Source organism: Nycticebus coucang, chromosome 19 (genome assembly GCF_027406575.1).
Source record: "Nycticebus coucang isolate mNycCou1 chromosome 19, mNycCou1.pri, whole genome shotgun sequence".
In the NCBI taxonomy this organism is placed as follows: Eukaryota; Metazoa; Chordata; class Mammalia; order Primates; family Lorisidae; genus Nycticebus; species Nycticebus coucang.
Window position 1 is genome coordinate 36,571,333 of NC_069798.1, and position 16,993 is coordinate 36,588,325.

Here is a 16,993-nt window from a genome sequence, read left to right on the forward strand (position 1 = left end):
AGTTCTTTACACATTGTCAATATTTTACTCAAATTTCAAAAACCTGTTTCACATTAAACTTCACACTGAGTGCTGCAGTGATGACATAAACAGAGTACTTGTGACAATTTGTTTTACTGTTGCACAACTCTAATGATTAGAAACTTTAATTTTTATTGTTTGTTGAAATTACTTTCCTGTAAGTTCCAAACACAGGTGGCAGCTGTACTTTGGAACAAATCAAATGTTCTAACTATCATGTTCATCTTTAGTCTGTTTGTGCCTTCCATGCTTCACAAGTATTTTTGATAGCTCACTTTTAGCAAAGCATAGTGCATTATCCATTGTTTTCCCCTTTCCAGATTAAATAGCTCTACAACTTTCAACTTTTCTTCGAAATGTTTTTTCTAGATCCCTCAACATTCTAATTAACCTAATTTGATGTCTCTCTGGTATCCTGCACCTAGAAATAAACACATAGAAAATGGAGACCGTACGGCGGCGCCTATGGCTCAGTGAGTAGGGGCGCGTCCCATATATCGAGGGTGGCGGGTTCAAACCTGGCCCTGGGCAAACTGCAACAACAACAAAAAAATAGCTGGGCATTGTGGTGGATGCCTGTAGTCCCAGCTACTTGAGAGATTGAGGCAAGAGAATCAGCCAAGCCCAAGAGCTGGAGGTTGCTGTGAGCTGTGATGTCACAGCACTGTACTAAGGGTGACAAAGTGAGACTCTGTTTCTAAAAAAAAAAAAAAGGAAAATGGAGACTGTCATGAGTAACAATTAATAAGGAGGAATTATAGGGTGGCGCTATGGCTCAGTGAGTAGGGCGCCAGCCCCATATACCGAGGGTGGTGGGTTCAAACCCAGCCCTGGCCAAACTGCAACAAAAAAATAGCCGGGTGTTGTGGCAGGCACCTGTAGTCCCAGCTACTTGGGAGGCTGAGGAAAGAGAATCGCCTAAGCCCAGGAGTTGGAGGTTGCTGTGAGCTGTAATGCCATGGCACTCTACCGAGGGTGATAAAGTGAGACTCTGTCTCTAAAAAAAAAAAAAAAAAAGAGGAATTATTAAACCCAGCAATATTCACAAGCATGGAAGGAGGTAGACACAAGAGTACATGGCACACAGCACACTATTCTTGCCTTCAAAGGGTTTTGAATCTAATTGGAAATAGCGATTACAATTTTCGATTTTATTAAATGTTATAAAAATAAGCATAATAGGGGACCAGAGGGTTCACAGTTGTGTTCTAGAGTTATTGCCATAAGTTTCCAGGTTAGGGTTGGGTCCCAAACAAAGCACCCAGGTATTTTGACCAAAGTAGCATAAATATTAGTAGTGTGTAAAATTGATACCGGAATTTTGCTTTTCAGTAGATCTTTGGTCTCGGGGATTCGAAGAATGAACCCACAGACCACAGATCAGTGGCAAGATAGGACTTTTATTAGACCTTAGAAAGGAATATAGAAGAAGTAAAAAGCTCTCGAGCTTCTGGAAGGGGCAAAGAAGTGAAGAACTCAACTTGGGAGTCTCCACGTGGGCTAATCCTGGCTCCTCAAACTTTTTAAACGGGGCCAGTTCATTGTTCAGTTGGAGGGCCAGACTATAGTTTAAAAAAAAACAACTATGAACAAATTCCTATGCACATTGCACACATCTTATTTTGAAGTAAAAAAACAAAACGGGAACAAATACTATCACACAGCCTCATGTGGCCCGCAGGCCATAGTTTGAGAACCCATGGAGGGCTGGCAGTTGGTAGATAGAAAAACATCTTTTCAAAGTTCAAATGAATGAATGTAGCTCCTCCTTCACTAGGGCAAGGTTATCAGGTCCTTTACAGTCTTTGTTCCTGAGAAGGGATTAGGGTGTGTATTCCTGCCCAAGGTGGAACCACCCAAAAAACCATTAAAGGCTGCTTTGTTCATGATCTTAGCAGAGCCCAGAGGGTGTGACCCAAAAAAGGCAGTCTGCTCCTGCCTAGAAATGCGGGTCTGACCTCTGAGCTCACCTGGGCCTAGAGAATGAGGGGCTCCCTGTCTAGCCCTGAGTGGTGGAATCCGGTATCAAAATAAAACCCAGATTTTTTTGTTTCCTGCTTAGTCTTTTCTTTAGTCTCTAGCAGGATATCTAACCTGTGCCCCGGCCATATCCCCATCACATTAGAACTTTTTGTCCAATTTGTGGTGTAGGGTATCCCCAAAACTATGCATCGACTTCTTCTTCTTCTTTTGCACAACAGCCTTCTTTAGCATTTGTGTATTGCATATGTGGCCCAAGGCAACTCTTCACTCTTCCAGTTGCCCAGAAAAGCCTAAAGGCTGGACAGCCCTGCAAGAGAAAATCTTTGCTTGACATAGTAAATTAGTGATCATATCTACAAGTTTTGAAAAGACCAATGGAATTAAAACCTGGCAAAATTCTAATTTTGTGCTTGTTACCTACCTGTTTAGTCTGCAGCAAAAGAATCGAATTTCCTTTGGGATTTATTTTATTTTGTTATTATTTTTGAGACAAAGTCTCAAGCTGTCGCCCTAGGTAGAGTACCGTGGCATCACAGCTCACAGCAACCTGCACCTCTTGGGGTTTAAGCCATTCTCTTGCCTCTGTCCCAGGTAGCTGAGATTACAGGCGCCCGCCACAACGCTGGGCTATTTTTTTTTTTGCTGCAGTTGTCCCTGTTTTAGCTGGCCCGGGCCAGTTCGAACCAGCCAGCCTCGGTGTAGTGGCCGGCACTAACCCACTGAGCTACGGGCGCCGCCCTGGGATTATTTTAGCTGCAGCAAATCAATCTAGGGCAAATAACAGCGCCTCTGTTTCCAAAAAGAAAAAAAAAAGAGTTTGTCTAGCGAAACTGGAAAACTGGCATGGAAACCGACAGGCTACATTTCCGGAATCCTACTTACCCTTAAGCAAGATGGTGGACACGTTTGCACATGCGCCCTAGGAAATCTAGGGCGGGGATTTCCTTAGCGTCTAGTCGCGCTCCGGGCTGGGATTGGCGGCTTGCAGGCTGAGGGGAGGAACAGGAAGCGCGTGTGTCGTGGGGCGCAGCAAGTTCACTTCTCCGGTCTTTCCTGCGCTTAGTTTCTAGCAGTAGGTGGTGCCTTTGCCGGGAGTGCTATGGGTGAAGCGGAGAAGTTTCACTACATCTATAGTTGTGACCTGGATATCAACGTACAGCTTAAAATGTAAGAGAATCCTGGGGACAGAGAGCGGGATTGCATGAGCATAGGGGAAGGAGGGGCAGGGGCCTGTGGAAAGTAAACATGGTGACTGATTTGAAGACCGGGATAGGGTTCTCAGAGCGGGCTGTAGCCAGATTAGGGGAAGAGTGAATAATGGAGAGGGGCCATGTAGGAAAAGGATTGAAGACGCACAGCGGCAAGAATAAGCTTATAAGTTCCACAGTGTTTTACAGTCTACAAAGCATTTTGATGTTCAACGTTATGAGGGTTATTACTGTTTTATTTTACAAATGAAGAAATGAAATCTTGCTGTAAATAAAAGAGACGATCTTTAGAACGGGTCTGGAGGATGGAAAGGAGGCAGCAGAAATGATGGAGAGGCAGACTTAAGCAGATGTGATAGTTGAGAATAAGATGAGCACATGGGTGTAGTATTAACAGCATGGGAAGTGATAAAGGCTTAAGTTGAATCTTTGGGCAGTCTGGCATCGTTAAGACAGGGTGGTTGGGAGTCAAAATAAGGGTTCCCGGTGCAAAGGGACCCAGACAATATGAGAAAACAATCTTGCAGGAAAACCATGGGGGCGCTATAGTTGAAATAAAGACCAAGAGCATGACATCTTGAGATGAAAATAATGGAACAAATACAACAATAGGGGGTGGGCAAAACCGAATTGGAAATTATGTCGTTGTAAAAGTGGTTATGTAGGAGTATTGTCAAAGGTTTTATACGTCACGCCACGTCATTCATAATCAGTCAACATTGTGTATATTCAGTCAGTTGTCAGCAGACATGTGTCAGTAAGAGGGCCACATGTCTTCAGTGTGTGATAAGTCCATTTTCTTAGTTGTCAGATGTGCCTTGGAATGATTATTTACTTTCATTTTCGGAAGTCACTTACTTTAGTCTCTGACAAATCCTTAATTTTTCAGTTTGTGGTAGTAGTAAAAATAATAATGTCAACAACCATACGTACCTTTGTATGGTGCTTTACACACTTGTTTAAGGTCATTTTTGCAGCACTCTCCACTAGATTATATGTATAAGACCCATATTATCATCTGATAAAGGGCTTCCGCTCAGTCTTGTGTTTCTCAGTATTTCTTACACATACGAATGCATTTTTCGAAATTTTTGAATATTAAAAAGAAATGCAAGAAATGTGACCATTATTAACATACACACAGGCACAGACAATTGAGTATTTTGAGCTAAAGGTAAAGCATAAAGCAGGATTGGCAAAATTAAATACTAACAGTGCTGTAGCTTCTGAGACTGCAATTGTCAGGTGGTGGTTTTTTTTTTTTTTGGTTTCGGGGATGGAGGCAGAAAGTGTCACTTTGGAGTCATTGTCCAAGAATAGTAATTTTTTATTCTATTTATTCTCCTAGACCTTTAATTTTTTTTCCAATGGCTTCAGTAACAACTTGCACCTGTGATATTTCTTTTCTTAGTGTCATAAAAACTGCCCATAGGACATGGTCGCTTCAGATATCCTAAAGCTTGTCCAAAGTTGAGTATGTCATTACTTACCCATAACTGACCTTTCTGTCTTTTCTCTCACCTATTTTGGCGATTATTAGTTGCATCATCCAGCAAATTTGTTAACACACAAAACTGCAAGTCTTGCAGTCATGTGCAATTTATGTCCACCTGTATATTGTTCAGGCTCATTTCAGGCTTATATCTGGGATACTAAGTTCTTGCTCCCAAGCCAGGGTAAGTGCTCCTGAGACTCTTGGATTTTTTCTTATTCTAGGCAGAAATTCTCCTTAGCCTGGATTTTATTCTCAACTTTGTTACTTTCTTTCTAACCTTGGTTAATGAGTTTAATCTCTGAATCTCTGCCTCCTCATTTATAAAATAAGAATATGGTGAAAATTAAGAAATATATAAAATACCTGGCATAGTATTGGATAGAATCTTGATGTCCAAGAAATGTTGCTACCTCTTAAATAGTATCTTGTGGCGTCCATCTTTTATGAACAGATAATATATGTACATATATATAAAAAGGAAAGAATACAAAAAAAAAGAAAAAAAAAAACACATGTAAAAGTAAGTTTTTCTCCCAGAAGTAGTAGTTTAAAATTTTCTTTTAGTACTGGATTGTTTTCCTAGTGGTTAAAAAAAAAAAAAAAAAAAAAATACTGTATTGTTTATCTTGTCATTCATTTTTGGGCCCCTCTGCCTACCACAGTAAACATTTTTGGAAGAATAGGTGAATAAATGGGAAACTTGAAATTAATAAAATGAAACTAAGGCCTGGTAAGTTGGTGTCTTCTAGATTGTAGATCAAGAGTTGGTGGCAGAGTTTAAAATTCCATAGCCTGAAATAGGGAAATAGTTGGTAAAGATACCAATGAGCTTAGATACTAGGACTTTAAGAGATCAATATTACATGTAAAAGTGACTTTAATTTCATATACAGGGAAATGTTCCTTGACATAAAGCAATCTTATACAAAGAGCATGAAGTCTTTTTATTACTTGTGCATGTATGTATATGCTTAAAAAAATGCATGTTTAAAAGATTGTTGTTCTTGTGCTTTCAGAGGAAGCTTGGAAGGCAAGAGAGAACAAAAGAGTTATAAAGCTGTCCTAGAAGATCCAATGTTGAAGTTTTCAGGGCTATACCAAGAGACATGCTGTGACCTTTATGTTACTTGTCAGGTTTTTGCAGAAGGGAAGCCTCTGGCCTTGCCAGTGAGAACATCCTACAAGGCATTTAGTACAAGGTGGAAGTAAGTTGTTTTCTTGCATGTGGTGGATTGTTCTACCATTTCTTTATGGATGTTGCAAATGTAACTTATTGGGAATTACAGTAAATCCTTAATTTAATAGCTATATGCATTGATTGGATGGTTTAAAGCAGTAACATTAAGTATTATGCTTATCAGTATTATAACTGAAGTTGAAATGGAAGTTTTTTATTTGTGCTTGTATTCAATATATTGACATTTTGATAAACACTTAACTGATTTACGTGACTAAAACCAAAAACATCTGTAGTATTTTAAATTTCTACCATTCTCTGCCTTGTAAACTCTTCTGGATAGCCTGGAATATTGTCTAATCTTATGTTTGGAGCTCAGGTCTGTAGAGAGAGATCTACTGTCATCTGTTTAGATAAAATTTTTATTATTTAATGTATGATAATTTTTTTAAATTTTCATGATTTCAGCATTGTACGTAGCTAAAACATTGTCAGGATGCCGGGTAAATATGATGAACATAAATTTCTTGTTTTTCAAGAACAGTATTGTGGGTCCATAATCTAACCTCTTTTGACACTTCTTTGATAGACTCTCTAGTTCAGTTCCAATGTTCAGTCAGTGAATTTTATTCACTACTCCAGTAGGCTCGTTGCAGGATACATAGGTTGTATGCTTTTAAGGAAGGACCTTATGTCCACGGTATTCATGGAAGACAAGATGAGGCCACGTGGATAGCCCTGTGTACCAGGGATCACCCCGAAGCCTGAACTGTGGTGATTGGTTTACATCAAAACCAATTATTTTAGTGGTATAATTTCCTTAGAAGACTTTTTGTGGCTATATATAGCTATACATACACAGCATACATAGTATATATTTAATACTTTTTATTCTGGAAAATTTTTCTTTTTTTGTAGAGACAGAGTCTCACTGTACCACCTCAGGTAGAGTGCCGTGGCGTCACACGGCTCACAGCAACCTCTAACTCTTGGGCTTACGCGATTCTCCTGCCTCAGCCTCCCGAGCAGCTGGGACTACAGGCGCCCGCCACAACGCCCGGCTATTTTTCTGTTGCAGTTTGGCCAGGGCTGGGTCCGAACCCGCCACTCTCGGCATATGGGGCCGGGCGCCCTACTCACTGAGCCACAGGCACCGCCCTATTCTGGAAAATTTTAAACCTACAATGTAGGGACAGAATAATACAGCGATCTCCTAAGTTTCCATAACTTAATTAGTGAATAATTATTAACTCATGGCCAATCTTGTATTTCCACCATTATTTTGAAGCCAATTCTGAACATTATAGCATATTATCTATAAGTATTTCTGTATATCTCATTAAATTTAACTATACTACCATCATCACACCTAAAACAATGGATCAGATATCAGCATTTCTTAAAATGTAGTCAGAAAAATCTTTAAAACTCTTTAGATTATATGCAAAATTTTGTGCTTGTGTATTTTTTCAGGGACAGAGGTCAAAACTTTCAATAGATGTTTTTGGAGGCAACCTGTTACTCAAAAGAGAGTTAAAACAAATTTAGGTCTAGAAAGTAAAAAACTATGGTGAACCTCACTTTTCCTGGTAAGGAAAATGGTTTAGTGGTTCTGTTCCATACTTTGGCAAAAAAGGAAATTAGTGAAACCAAATTCCTAATTAGAGGAATGTTAAAATTTTTCTCCTCTTTGAATTTCTTAAATCTTCTTTGCATTATTTTTATATTATATATTTTCAAGGATGTGTAAACTCCCATGTCTGCTCTATAAAAGTTTGAAATTTTTAATTTATATTTTTTAAACTGTGAAACTACTCAATAAAGTACTATAAAATTATTAAAAATGACATTTTGAAATTAAAATGTCTGAGAGCTGTGTAGAAAATGGATTAAGAAAAGTGCCTTATTTTGGGTAGAGTAACATGAAAATAGGTTTTATTTAAAAATATATATATTTTTTAAGAAATTAAGGGAAAATATTTGTAAATTTTGTACATCCTACTCTTTAGTATTCAGAAGACGAATTTGTTACTAGTTTATCAAAACAAAAATTTCCCTTCTAAAATGAAGGAGAGAAAAAACAAAGCCATTATTCCTTATAAGTACTTACATAAAAAATATCCTATAAACTGGAAAGAATAAATTATGTTGGGCAGCGCCTGTGGCTCAGTGAGTAGGTCGCTGGTCCCATATACTGAGAGTGGCGGGGTTGAACCTAGCCCCAGCCAAACTTCAACAAAAAAATAGCCGGGCGTTGTCGCGGGCGCCTGTAGTCCCAGCTACTAGGGAGGCTGAGGCAAGAGAATTGCCTAAGCCCAGGAGTTGGAGGTTGCTGTGAGCTGTGACAGCACAGCACTCTACCAAGGGCGACAAAGTGAGACTATTACAATTTTTATATTTCCTTAGTTCAGATAGTATTTTGGGGGTATTATGAGATTCTAAATTATCTAAATCTATTTGAGAGTTCTAATAATGAGGAATTGATCCAGAATTTGTCTAAGTCTGTTCTATCATGTTCTATTTCACCCACTTGGAAACTTGTACTTTCCTTTTTTTTTGGCTGGGGTTGGGTTTCAACCCGCCACCTCTGGCGTATGAGACTTTCTTTTTTTTTTTTTTCTTGTAGAGACAGAGTCTCACTTTATGGCCCTCAGTAGAGTGCCGTGGCCTCACACAGCTCACAGCAACCTCCAACTCCTGGGCATAAGCGATTCTCTTGCCTCAGCCTCCCGAGTAGCTGGGACTGCAGGCACCCGCCACAATGGCCGGCTATTTTTTGGTTGCAGTTTGGCTGGGGCCGGGTTTGAACCCGCCACCCTCGGTATATGGGGCCGGCGCCTTACCGACTGAGCCACAGGCGCCGCCCGGGACTTTCTTTACTTACATTAAGGTATTCTCATTTTTAGATGTCTGTTCTATAAACTTACAAGTTTTTTTATGTGAATATCATTCTGTAAGCAAGTAGTTTAAATTCTTAAAAACATTTATATTCTACCTTGTCCCGTAAAGGATCTGAAATGGCTTTAAAGAAATACATATAATAACATTCTAATTCAAAAATTACTAAGTTAGGCTTTCTCAGTATATTAATCAGGCTAGAAAGTTTAGTATAGTGTTGTGTGTGCCTGAGCGTCACGCACGGGGGAGGGGGGATTGCAACGTCCAGATTTAGGTTTTACAATCTTGGGACGAGTTGAAGGTTGTCAGGTAAATTTAGTCTTGAGATTGGGGAGGGATAGGGAATGGGGAAGGGATGGTACATGAGCCGGCGGAGAACAAAATAGTGTTCAAAATATGCAAATTGTTGGTGTTACATTAGATCTTTCCTTAATATCAAGAAAAAATTTTCAAACTTTTTAGCTGCAGAATTATTTCCTTTAGAAGAACTCTTCTGCAGAAGCTTGGTATGTAAAGTGGATTAACAGTGTAGTTGCATTTATTCAAAGAGATGTTGTGGCTTGGTGTTGAGTACCAAAAGGTTTGAGACAAAAGATTGGTTGGTCACAGGTATTGTCTTCTAGTCACTAAAGGACAGAACATAGAGGTGAGAAATTTCATACTTAATTTTGGATATTATCACTGATTTTTTTTCTTTAACTTTAACCAGTATTAATTAACCTGTATGGTTTTTTCATTGGCAGAATGGCATTGTCTCTACTTTATCATATGGATTGAATTAAATAAATTCATTTAGTTGCATAAGCTTATCTGTAATAGGTGTGGCTTTCTTAGGCATGTGATTTATTATTATTATTATTATTATATAAATATAACAGCCTCAAGCTGTTACCCTGGGTAGAGTGCCCTGGCATCACAGCTCACAGCAACCTTCAACTCCTGGGCTCAAGCGATTCTTCTGCCTCCACCTCCCAAGTATCTGGGACTACAGGCCCCTGCCACAACCTGGCTATTTTTTTGTTTGCAGCCATCATTGTTGTTTGGTGGGCCCGGGCTGGATTCGAACCCTCTAGCTCAGGTGTATGTGGCTGGCACCTTAGCCGCTTGAGCCACAGGCGCCGAGCCGTGATTTATTTTTTAAGACCTTTATGGAAGGAAAAGCTTTAATGACTTTTTGCTTCTTTTTGAAATTGATAGCCATCTCTAATTTTCCTAAAGGTCTTTACATTTTTTTTTTAATTTATTTATTTTTTGTGTGTGTGTGGTTTTTGGCCAGGGCTGCGTGTGAACCCGCCACCTTTGGCAGATGGGACCAGTGCTCTACCCCTTTGAGCCACAGGCGTCACCCAAAGGTCCTTAGATTTATATGGTGAATATAAATGATTCCTTGTTTAAGACTTTGAAAATTGTGTTCAATTTTTTATCGATGTAGATGCCTTTGACCTAGACTGGGATGTGCCCCTTTGAGAATAATTTTGTGTAAATAGAGAAGTAGAATTCTCTGTGTCTGCTAGGTATTAGTTTATGTATTGTTTGTATGGTATTTTTTTGAGATTTTAAAAGCCATCTGCTGTTTTTAAGACAGTTGTAATTATCAAATGAATGCAATGTGAAGTTTAAATGCAGAAAAAAATACAGAAATGAATAGATGCTAAAAGAAGAGCTCTGCTGTCATTAGCTATATTATCAAGAACAAACATTCCTTAGTGAGATGATATATACAGATGTGGTTTGAAAGCATAAGGCACTAATAACTAAATGTTACCAATATTAATAGAATAACTTAAGGAAAAAAATCTCACATAAAAAGAAAATTGTTTGTCTAGGGCAGTCTGGTAACTTCTGTGGTATAGAAGATATTCTATGTTGATTTCTGTCAGGTTATGGTTGCTTTTTTTCTGTTTTATTCTCAGAAGTGCTTTTAAGTGTAACGTAATTTTCGTTATTTTATGTTCATAATGTAAACTTATGTTCTGAAAGTGGTTAATCACAGTTTGGTTCTAAAGGTCTCTAATAGGTTGAAAATGTTTTCCGAGGTTTTTATTAGCCATTTCCATATTCTCTTGTGTTTTGGTGGTGGTGTGTGAGTTTTTGAGTAAAGGTTGAACATTGCCATTCATTTTTCATGAGCTCTTTTTTTAAAAAAAAAAATTTCATGTCTCCTATATTTAAAATTGAAGTTCCCTTTAGCAAAATTGATGTAACTGACACATTATTTTTTAGAGTACTAATCTAATTTTTGGGAACCTTTTCCAAAGTTCTTGAATGATTTTTTTTTTTTATTTTTTGAAACAGAGTCACTCTCAGTAGGAGTGCTGTGGCATCATAGCTCACAGCAACCTCCAAATCATGGGCTTAAGCAGTTCTCTTGCCTCAGCCTCCCAGTTATCTGGGACTACAGGCGCCCACCACAACACCCAGCTATTTTTTGTTGTTGTTGCAGTTGTCATTGTTGCTTAGCTGGCCCGGGCTGGGTTCGAACCCGCCAGCCTGGGTGTATGTGGCTGGCGCAGTAGCCACTGTGCTATGGGTGCTGAGCTAATGATTTGTTAGTTTAAAAGAAAGATCTATATCTGTTTATGTTAACTTTATTTCTATAGCTGGAATGAATGGCTAAAACTGCGTGTGAAATATCCTGACCTGCCCAGGAGTGCCCAAGTGGCCCTGACCATATGGGATGTATATGGACCAGGAAAAGCAGTGCCTGTAGGAGGAACAACAGTTTCACTCTTTGGAAAATATGGGTAAGTATTCTATTTGTCAGATCTATAGGAGCGTTGTAGCTTTCGGGCCTTTTACTTTCTGCAGGGCTTTAATAGTATATACCCAGTGTAGTTTTCCAATGGGAAAAAAAGGTAGGTACATATGATTTGGTCATTCATGAGACTGAATTTGACATGTTTCTTTCAGGATATGCAGATAGATTAAGAAACATAGTTAACCTTATTCTGGTATTAGTGGTTATTCTGGTTGTAATATGATTTCTGTTAGAAATAGGAGTCATTGGGAACTAGAACCTGCTTTTACAGAAAAAAAGACTATTTGGCATGTACTATAACTTTTGTTACAGGGTTCTGCTTTGTCATAACAATGAACAAAAAGGAGGATAAACAGGATCGAAAAGCATTAACTTGCTAATGATACTAATAGGTTTTTTATTTTTTTTTGCAGTGAGAATGTTTATTCAAAATGGCTCATTACAAACAAAATATATTTATGTATAAAATCTGTGCAATGCAAAAGATCCCGTTCGTCCCCCTGTGGCTAGAGTGAACAAAGCCCACTGTTTCTCATGGCTTCTGAGGCTGCACTGAGCTCCAGGGTGGACCAGCTGGGCAGCTGTGGGTGAAAGTCCCTGAAATCCAGGCTCTCTCTCTGGTCTCATTTTGTGACTTGTCTAAAAACCCAAGTATGGCTTGCATACTGTCTGTGACCTTCCAGTTTGTTTGTTTGTTTGTTTGTTTGTTTTGTAGAGACAGAGTCTCACTTTATGGCCCTCGATAGAGTGCCATGGCATCACACAGCTCACAGCAACCTCCAACTCCTGGGCTTAAGCAATTCTCTTGCCTCAGCCTCCCGAGTAGCTGGGACTACACGTGCCCACCACAACGCCCAGCTATTTTTTTGGTTGCAGTTCAGCCGGGGCCGGGTTTGAACCCGCCACCCTCGGTATATGGGGCCGGCGCCTTACCGACTGAGCCACAGGCGCTGCCCCGATATTAATAGTTTTAATACAAAAGTTTATTTAGGTTTTTAAAAATTTACAAGTAAGAGAAATTATTAAAAAAGAATCCCATAGTCTTAAAGGGTATTTTCTGTATCCCTTTTCTACTGCAACAGAGGAATCACTGTATTTTTTTAAAAATTTATTTATTATTAAAACATTGCTGTGTACATTAATGCAATCACGGGGCAGCATACATTGGTTTTATATACCATTTGGCAGATTTTCATCACACTGGTTAACATAGTCTACCTGGTATTTTCTTACCCTGTTTCCCCGAAAATAAGACATCCTCTGAAAATAAGACCTCCTTATAGGAAAGATAAGACGTCCCCTGAAAATAAGACCTAGTGCATCTTTGGGAGTACACCTTAAAATAAGACACTGTCTCATTTTCGGGGAAACAGGGTAGTTATTGTGTTAAGACATTTATATTCTACATTTAGTAAGTTTCACATGTACCCTTGTAAGATGCGCCTTAGGTGTGGTCCCACCAATTACCCTACCTCTGCCCATCCTCTTCCCCTCGCCTCCCCTTCCCCTTTCCCCTTATTCTTAGGTTATAATTGGGTTATAGCTTTCATATGAAAGCTATAAATTAGTTTTATAGCAGGGCTGAGTACATTGGATACTTTCTCTTCCATTCTTGAGATATGTTGCTAAGAAGAATGTGTTCCAGCTCCATCCATGTGAACATGAAAGAGGTAAAGTCTCCATCTTTCTTTAAGGCTGTATAATATTCCATGGTGTACATATACCACAATTTATTGATCCATTCCTTGGTCAGTGGGCACTTGGGCTTCTTCCATGATTTAGCAATTATGAATTGGGCTGCAATAAACATTCTGGTACAAATATCTTTGTTATAATGTGATTTTTGGTCTTCTGGATATATACCTAGTAGAGGAATTCTAGGATCAAATGGCAGGTCTATTTTTAGATCACTAACTGTTCTCCAGACATCTTTCCAAAAGGAACATATTAGTTTACAGTCCCACCAGCAGTGTAGAAGTGTTCCCTTTTCTCCACACGCATGCCAACATCTCTGGATTTGGGATTTTGTGATATGGGCTAATCTTACTGGAGTTAGATGATATCTCAAAGTAGTTTTGATTTGCATTTCTCTGATGATTAAGGATGATGAGCATTTTTTTCATGTGTCTGTAGGCAGTGCGCCTGTCTTTTTTTTTTTTTTTTGTAGAGACAGAGTCTTACTGTACCGCCCTCGGGTACAGTGCTGTGGCGTCACATGGCTCACAGCAACCTCTAACTCTTGGGCTTACGCGATTCTCCTGCCTCAGCCTCCCGAGCAGCTGGGACTACAGGCGCCCGCCACAACGCCCGGCTAGTTTTTTGTTGCAGTTTGGCCAGGGCTGGGTTTGAACCCGCCACCCTCGGCATATGGGGCCGGCGCCCTACTCACTGAGCCACAGGCGCTGCCCGCGCCTGTCTTCTTCAGAGAAGTTTTTCTTCAAGTCCCTTGCCAAGCCTGAAAGGGGATCATTTGTTCTTTTCTTGCTAATACGTTTGAGTTCTCTGTGGATTCTGGTTACTAAACCTTCGTCGGAGATATAACCTGCAAATAATTTCTCCCATTCTGAGGGTTGTCTACTGACTTTACTTACTGTGTTCTTGGCTGTGCAGAAGCTTTTTAGTTTGATCAGGTCCCAGTAGTGTATTTTTGATGTTGCTTCAGTTGCGGGGGGGTGGGGGGTGGTGGGGGGTCCTCCTCATAAAATATTCGCCCAGACTAATCTCTTCAAGAGTTTTCCTTGCAGTTTCTTCTAGTATTTTTATAGTTTCATGTCGTAAGTTTAAATCTGTAATCCAGTGAGAGTCTATCTTAGTTAATGGTGAAAGATGTGGGTCCAGTTTCAGTATTCTATAGGTCGCCAGCCAGTTCTCCCAGCACCATTTGTTAAATAGGGACTCTTTTCCCCACTGAATGTTTTTAATTGGCTTGTCAAAGATCAAATAACGGTAAGTAGCTGGGTTTATCTCTTGGTTTTCTATTCTGTTCCATACATCTACCTCTCTGTTTTTGTGCCAGTACCATGCTGTTTGGGATCACTATCGATTTATAGTATAGTCTGAGGTCTAGTAGTGTAATTCCTCCTGCTTTGTTTTTATTTCTGAGTAATTTCTTGGCTGTTCGAGGTTTTTTCTGATTCCATATAAAATGAAGTATTCTTTTTTCTAGATCTTTAAAGTATGATGGTGGAGCTTTAATAGGTATTGCATTAAAATTTTATATTGCTTTGGGTAGTATGGACATTTTAATAATGTTGATCTACCCAGCCATGAGCATGGTATGTTTTTCCATTTTTTAACATTTTCAGCTATTTTTTTTTTTTTTTTTTTTGAGTTTCATAGTTCTCCTTATAGAGATCCTTCACGTTCTTTGTTAGGTAAACTCCCAAATATTTCATCTTCTTTGGCACTATTGTGAATGGAATAGAGTCCTTGACAGTTGTTTCAGCTTGACTATTGGTATATATAAAAGCTAGCGATTTATGAGTGTTGATTTTGTAACCTGAGACGCTGCTGTATTCCTTGATGACTTTTAAGAGTTTTGTGGTAGAATCCCTGGTGTTTTCCAGATAAGCAATCATATCATCTGTGAAGAGTGAAAGTTTGATCTCTCCTGACCCTGTATAGATACCCTTGATCGCCTTTTCTTCCTTAATTGCAATGGCTAAATCTTCCATTACAGTGTTAAAGAGCCTGGAGACAATGGGCAGCCTTGTCTGGTTCCTGATCTGAATGGAAATGATTTCAATTTAACTCCATTCAATACGATATTGGCTGTGGGTTTGCTGTAGATGGCCTCTATCAGTTTAAGAAATGTCCCTTCTATACCAATTTTCTTAAGTGTTCTGATCATGAAGGGATGCTGGATATTATCAAAAGCTTTTTCAGCATCAATTGCGAGAATCATATGGTCTTCGTTTTTTAATTTGTTTATGTGCTGGATTATATTTATAGATTTACATATATTGAACCAGCCTTGAGACCCTGGGATAAAACCGACTTGTTTCTGATGTACAGTTTGTTTGATGTGTTCCTGGATTCTGTTTGTTAGGATCTTGTTGAATATTTTTGCATCTATATTCATTAGTAATATTGATCTATAATTTTCTTTTCCTGTTGGGTCTTTTCCTGGTTTGGGGATCAGGGTGATGTTTGCTTCGTAGAACGTGTTGGGCAGTATTACTTGTGTTTCTATATTTTTGAAAAGGTTGAGTAATATAGGTACTAGTTCCTCTTTAAAGGTTTGGTAGAATTCTGACGTGAAACCATCTGCCCCGGGCTTTGCTTTTTAGGGAGATTTTGTATGGTTGATGCTATTTCAGAACTTTATAAAGACCTGTTCAACATTTCCATTTGATTCTGGCTAAGTCTTGGAAGGTGACGTGCTTCCAAGTACTGGTCAGTTTCCTTCAGATTTTCATATTTCTGAGAATAAAGTTTCTTGTAATAGTTATTAAGGAATTTTTGAATTTCTGAGAAGTCTGTTGTTATTTCATCTTTGTCATTTGTGATTGATAAAATTAGAAATTTTACTCTTTTTGTCCCTGGTTAGGTTAGCCAAATGTTTATCTATTTTATTAACCTTTTCAGTAATCCAACTTTTTGAGTTATTGGTCTGTTCTATAATACTTTTGTTTTCAATTTAATTTCTGCTCTAATTTTGGTTATTTCTTTTTTTCTACTGGGATTGGGGTTGAAATGTTCTTCCTTTTCCGCTTGCTTCAGATGTCCCATTAAGTTGTTAACTTCCTGTCTTTCGGTTCTCTTGAGGAAGGCTTGAAGTGCTATAAATTTCCCTCTCAGGACTGCCTTTGAGGTACCCCAAGTGTTCTGATAATTCGTGTCTTCACTGTTGTTTTGTTCCAAAAATTTGGTAATTTCCTTCTTAATCTTGTCTGTGACCCAGTTATTATTCTGCATTAGGTTATTTAACTTCCATGTTTTTGTATATGTATGCAGATTCCTGTTGTTACTGAGTTCATCTTTTATTCCATGGTGGTCCGAGAAATGCAAGGAATAATGTCTATTCCTTTAAATTTAACGAGGTTAGACTTGTGTCCTAAGATGTGATCGATTTTGGAGTATGTTCTGTGGGCTGATGAGAAGAAGGTGTATTCAGTTTTTTGGGGATGAAATGTTGTGTAGATGTCTGGTAAGTCCAAATGTTGAATGGTTAAGTTTAAATCTAAAATATCTTTGCTCAGCTTCTTATCGGAGGATCTATCCAACACTGCCAAAGGAGTGTTAAAATCTCCGACTATCATGGAGCTGGAGGAAATAAAGTTGCTCATGTCTGTTAGAGTTTCTCTTATAAATTGAGGGGCATTCTGGTTGGGTGCATAAATATTAATAATTGAAATGTCATCCTATTGAGTAGTACCCTTAACAAATATGAAGTGACCATTCTTATCCTTCCTTACTTTTGTTGGTTTAAAGCCTATTGTATCTGCAAATAG

At 38.8% G+C, this 16,993-nt stretch overlaps 1 protein-coding gene across 6 annotated transcripts in view; it reads left to right on the forward strand.

Annotated features, from left to right (window-relative positions):
- Positions 1-3,029: 3,029 nt before the first annotated feature.
- The window catches only part of LOC128571651 (phosphatidylinositol 3-kinase catalytic subunit type 3-like), a 189,507-nt gene continuing 175,543 nt past the window's right edge, over positions 3,030-16,993 (forward strand). For 3 of the 6 annotated variants that reach the window (XR_008375948.1, XM_053571250.1, XM_053571253.1), the window contains exons 1-3: positions 3,030-3,171; positions 5,724-5,912; positions 11,383-11,526. Coding sequence is in view for 4 of the 6 variants with exons in the window: in XM_053571250.1 (XP_053427225.1) it covers positions 3,104-3,171; positions 5,724-5,912; positions 11,383-11,526 (401 nt within the window). In the remaining 2 variants the exon portion in view is untranslated. Of the gene's footprint in view, positions 3,172-5,723; positions 5,913-9,645; positions 10,152-11,382; positions 11,527-16,993 lie in introns of those variants that run through there. The other 3 variants (XM_053571255.1, XM_053571252.1, XM_053571251.1) reach the window with 3 other exon arrangements.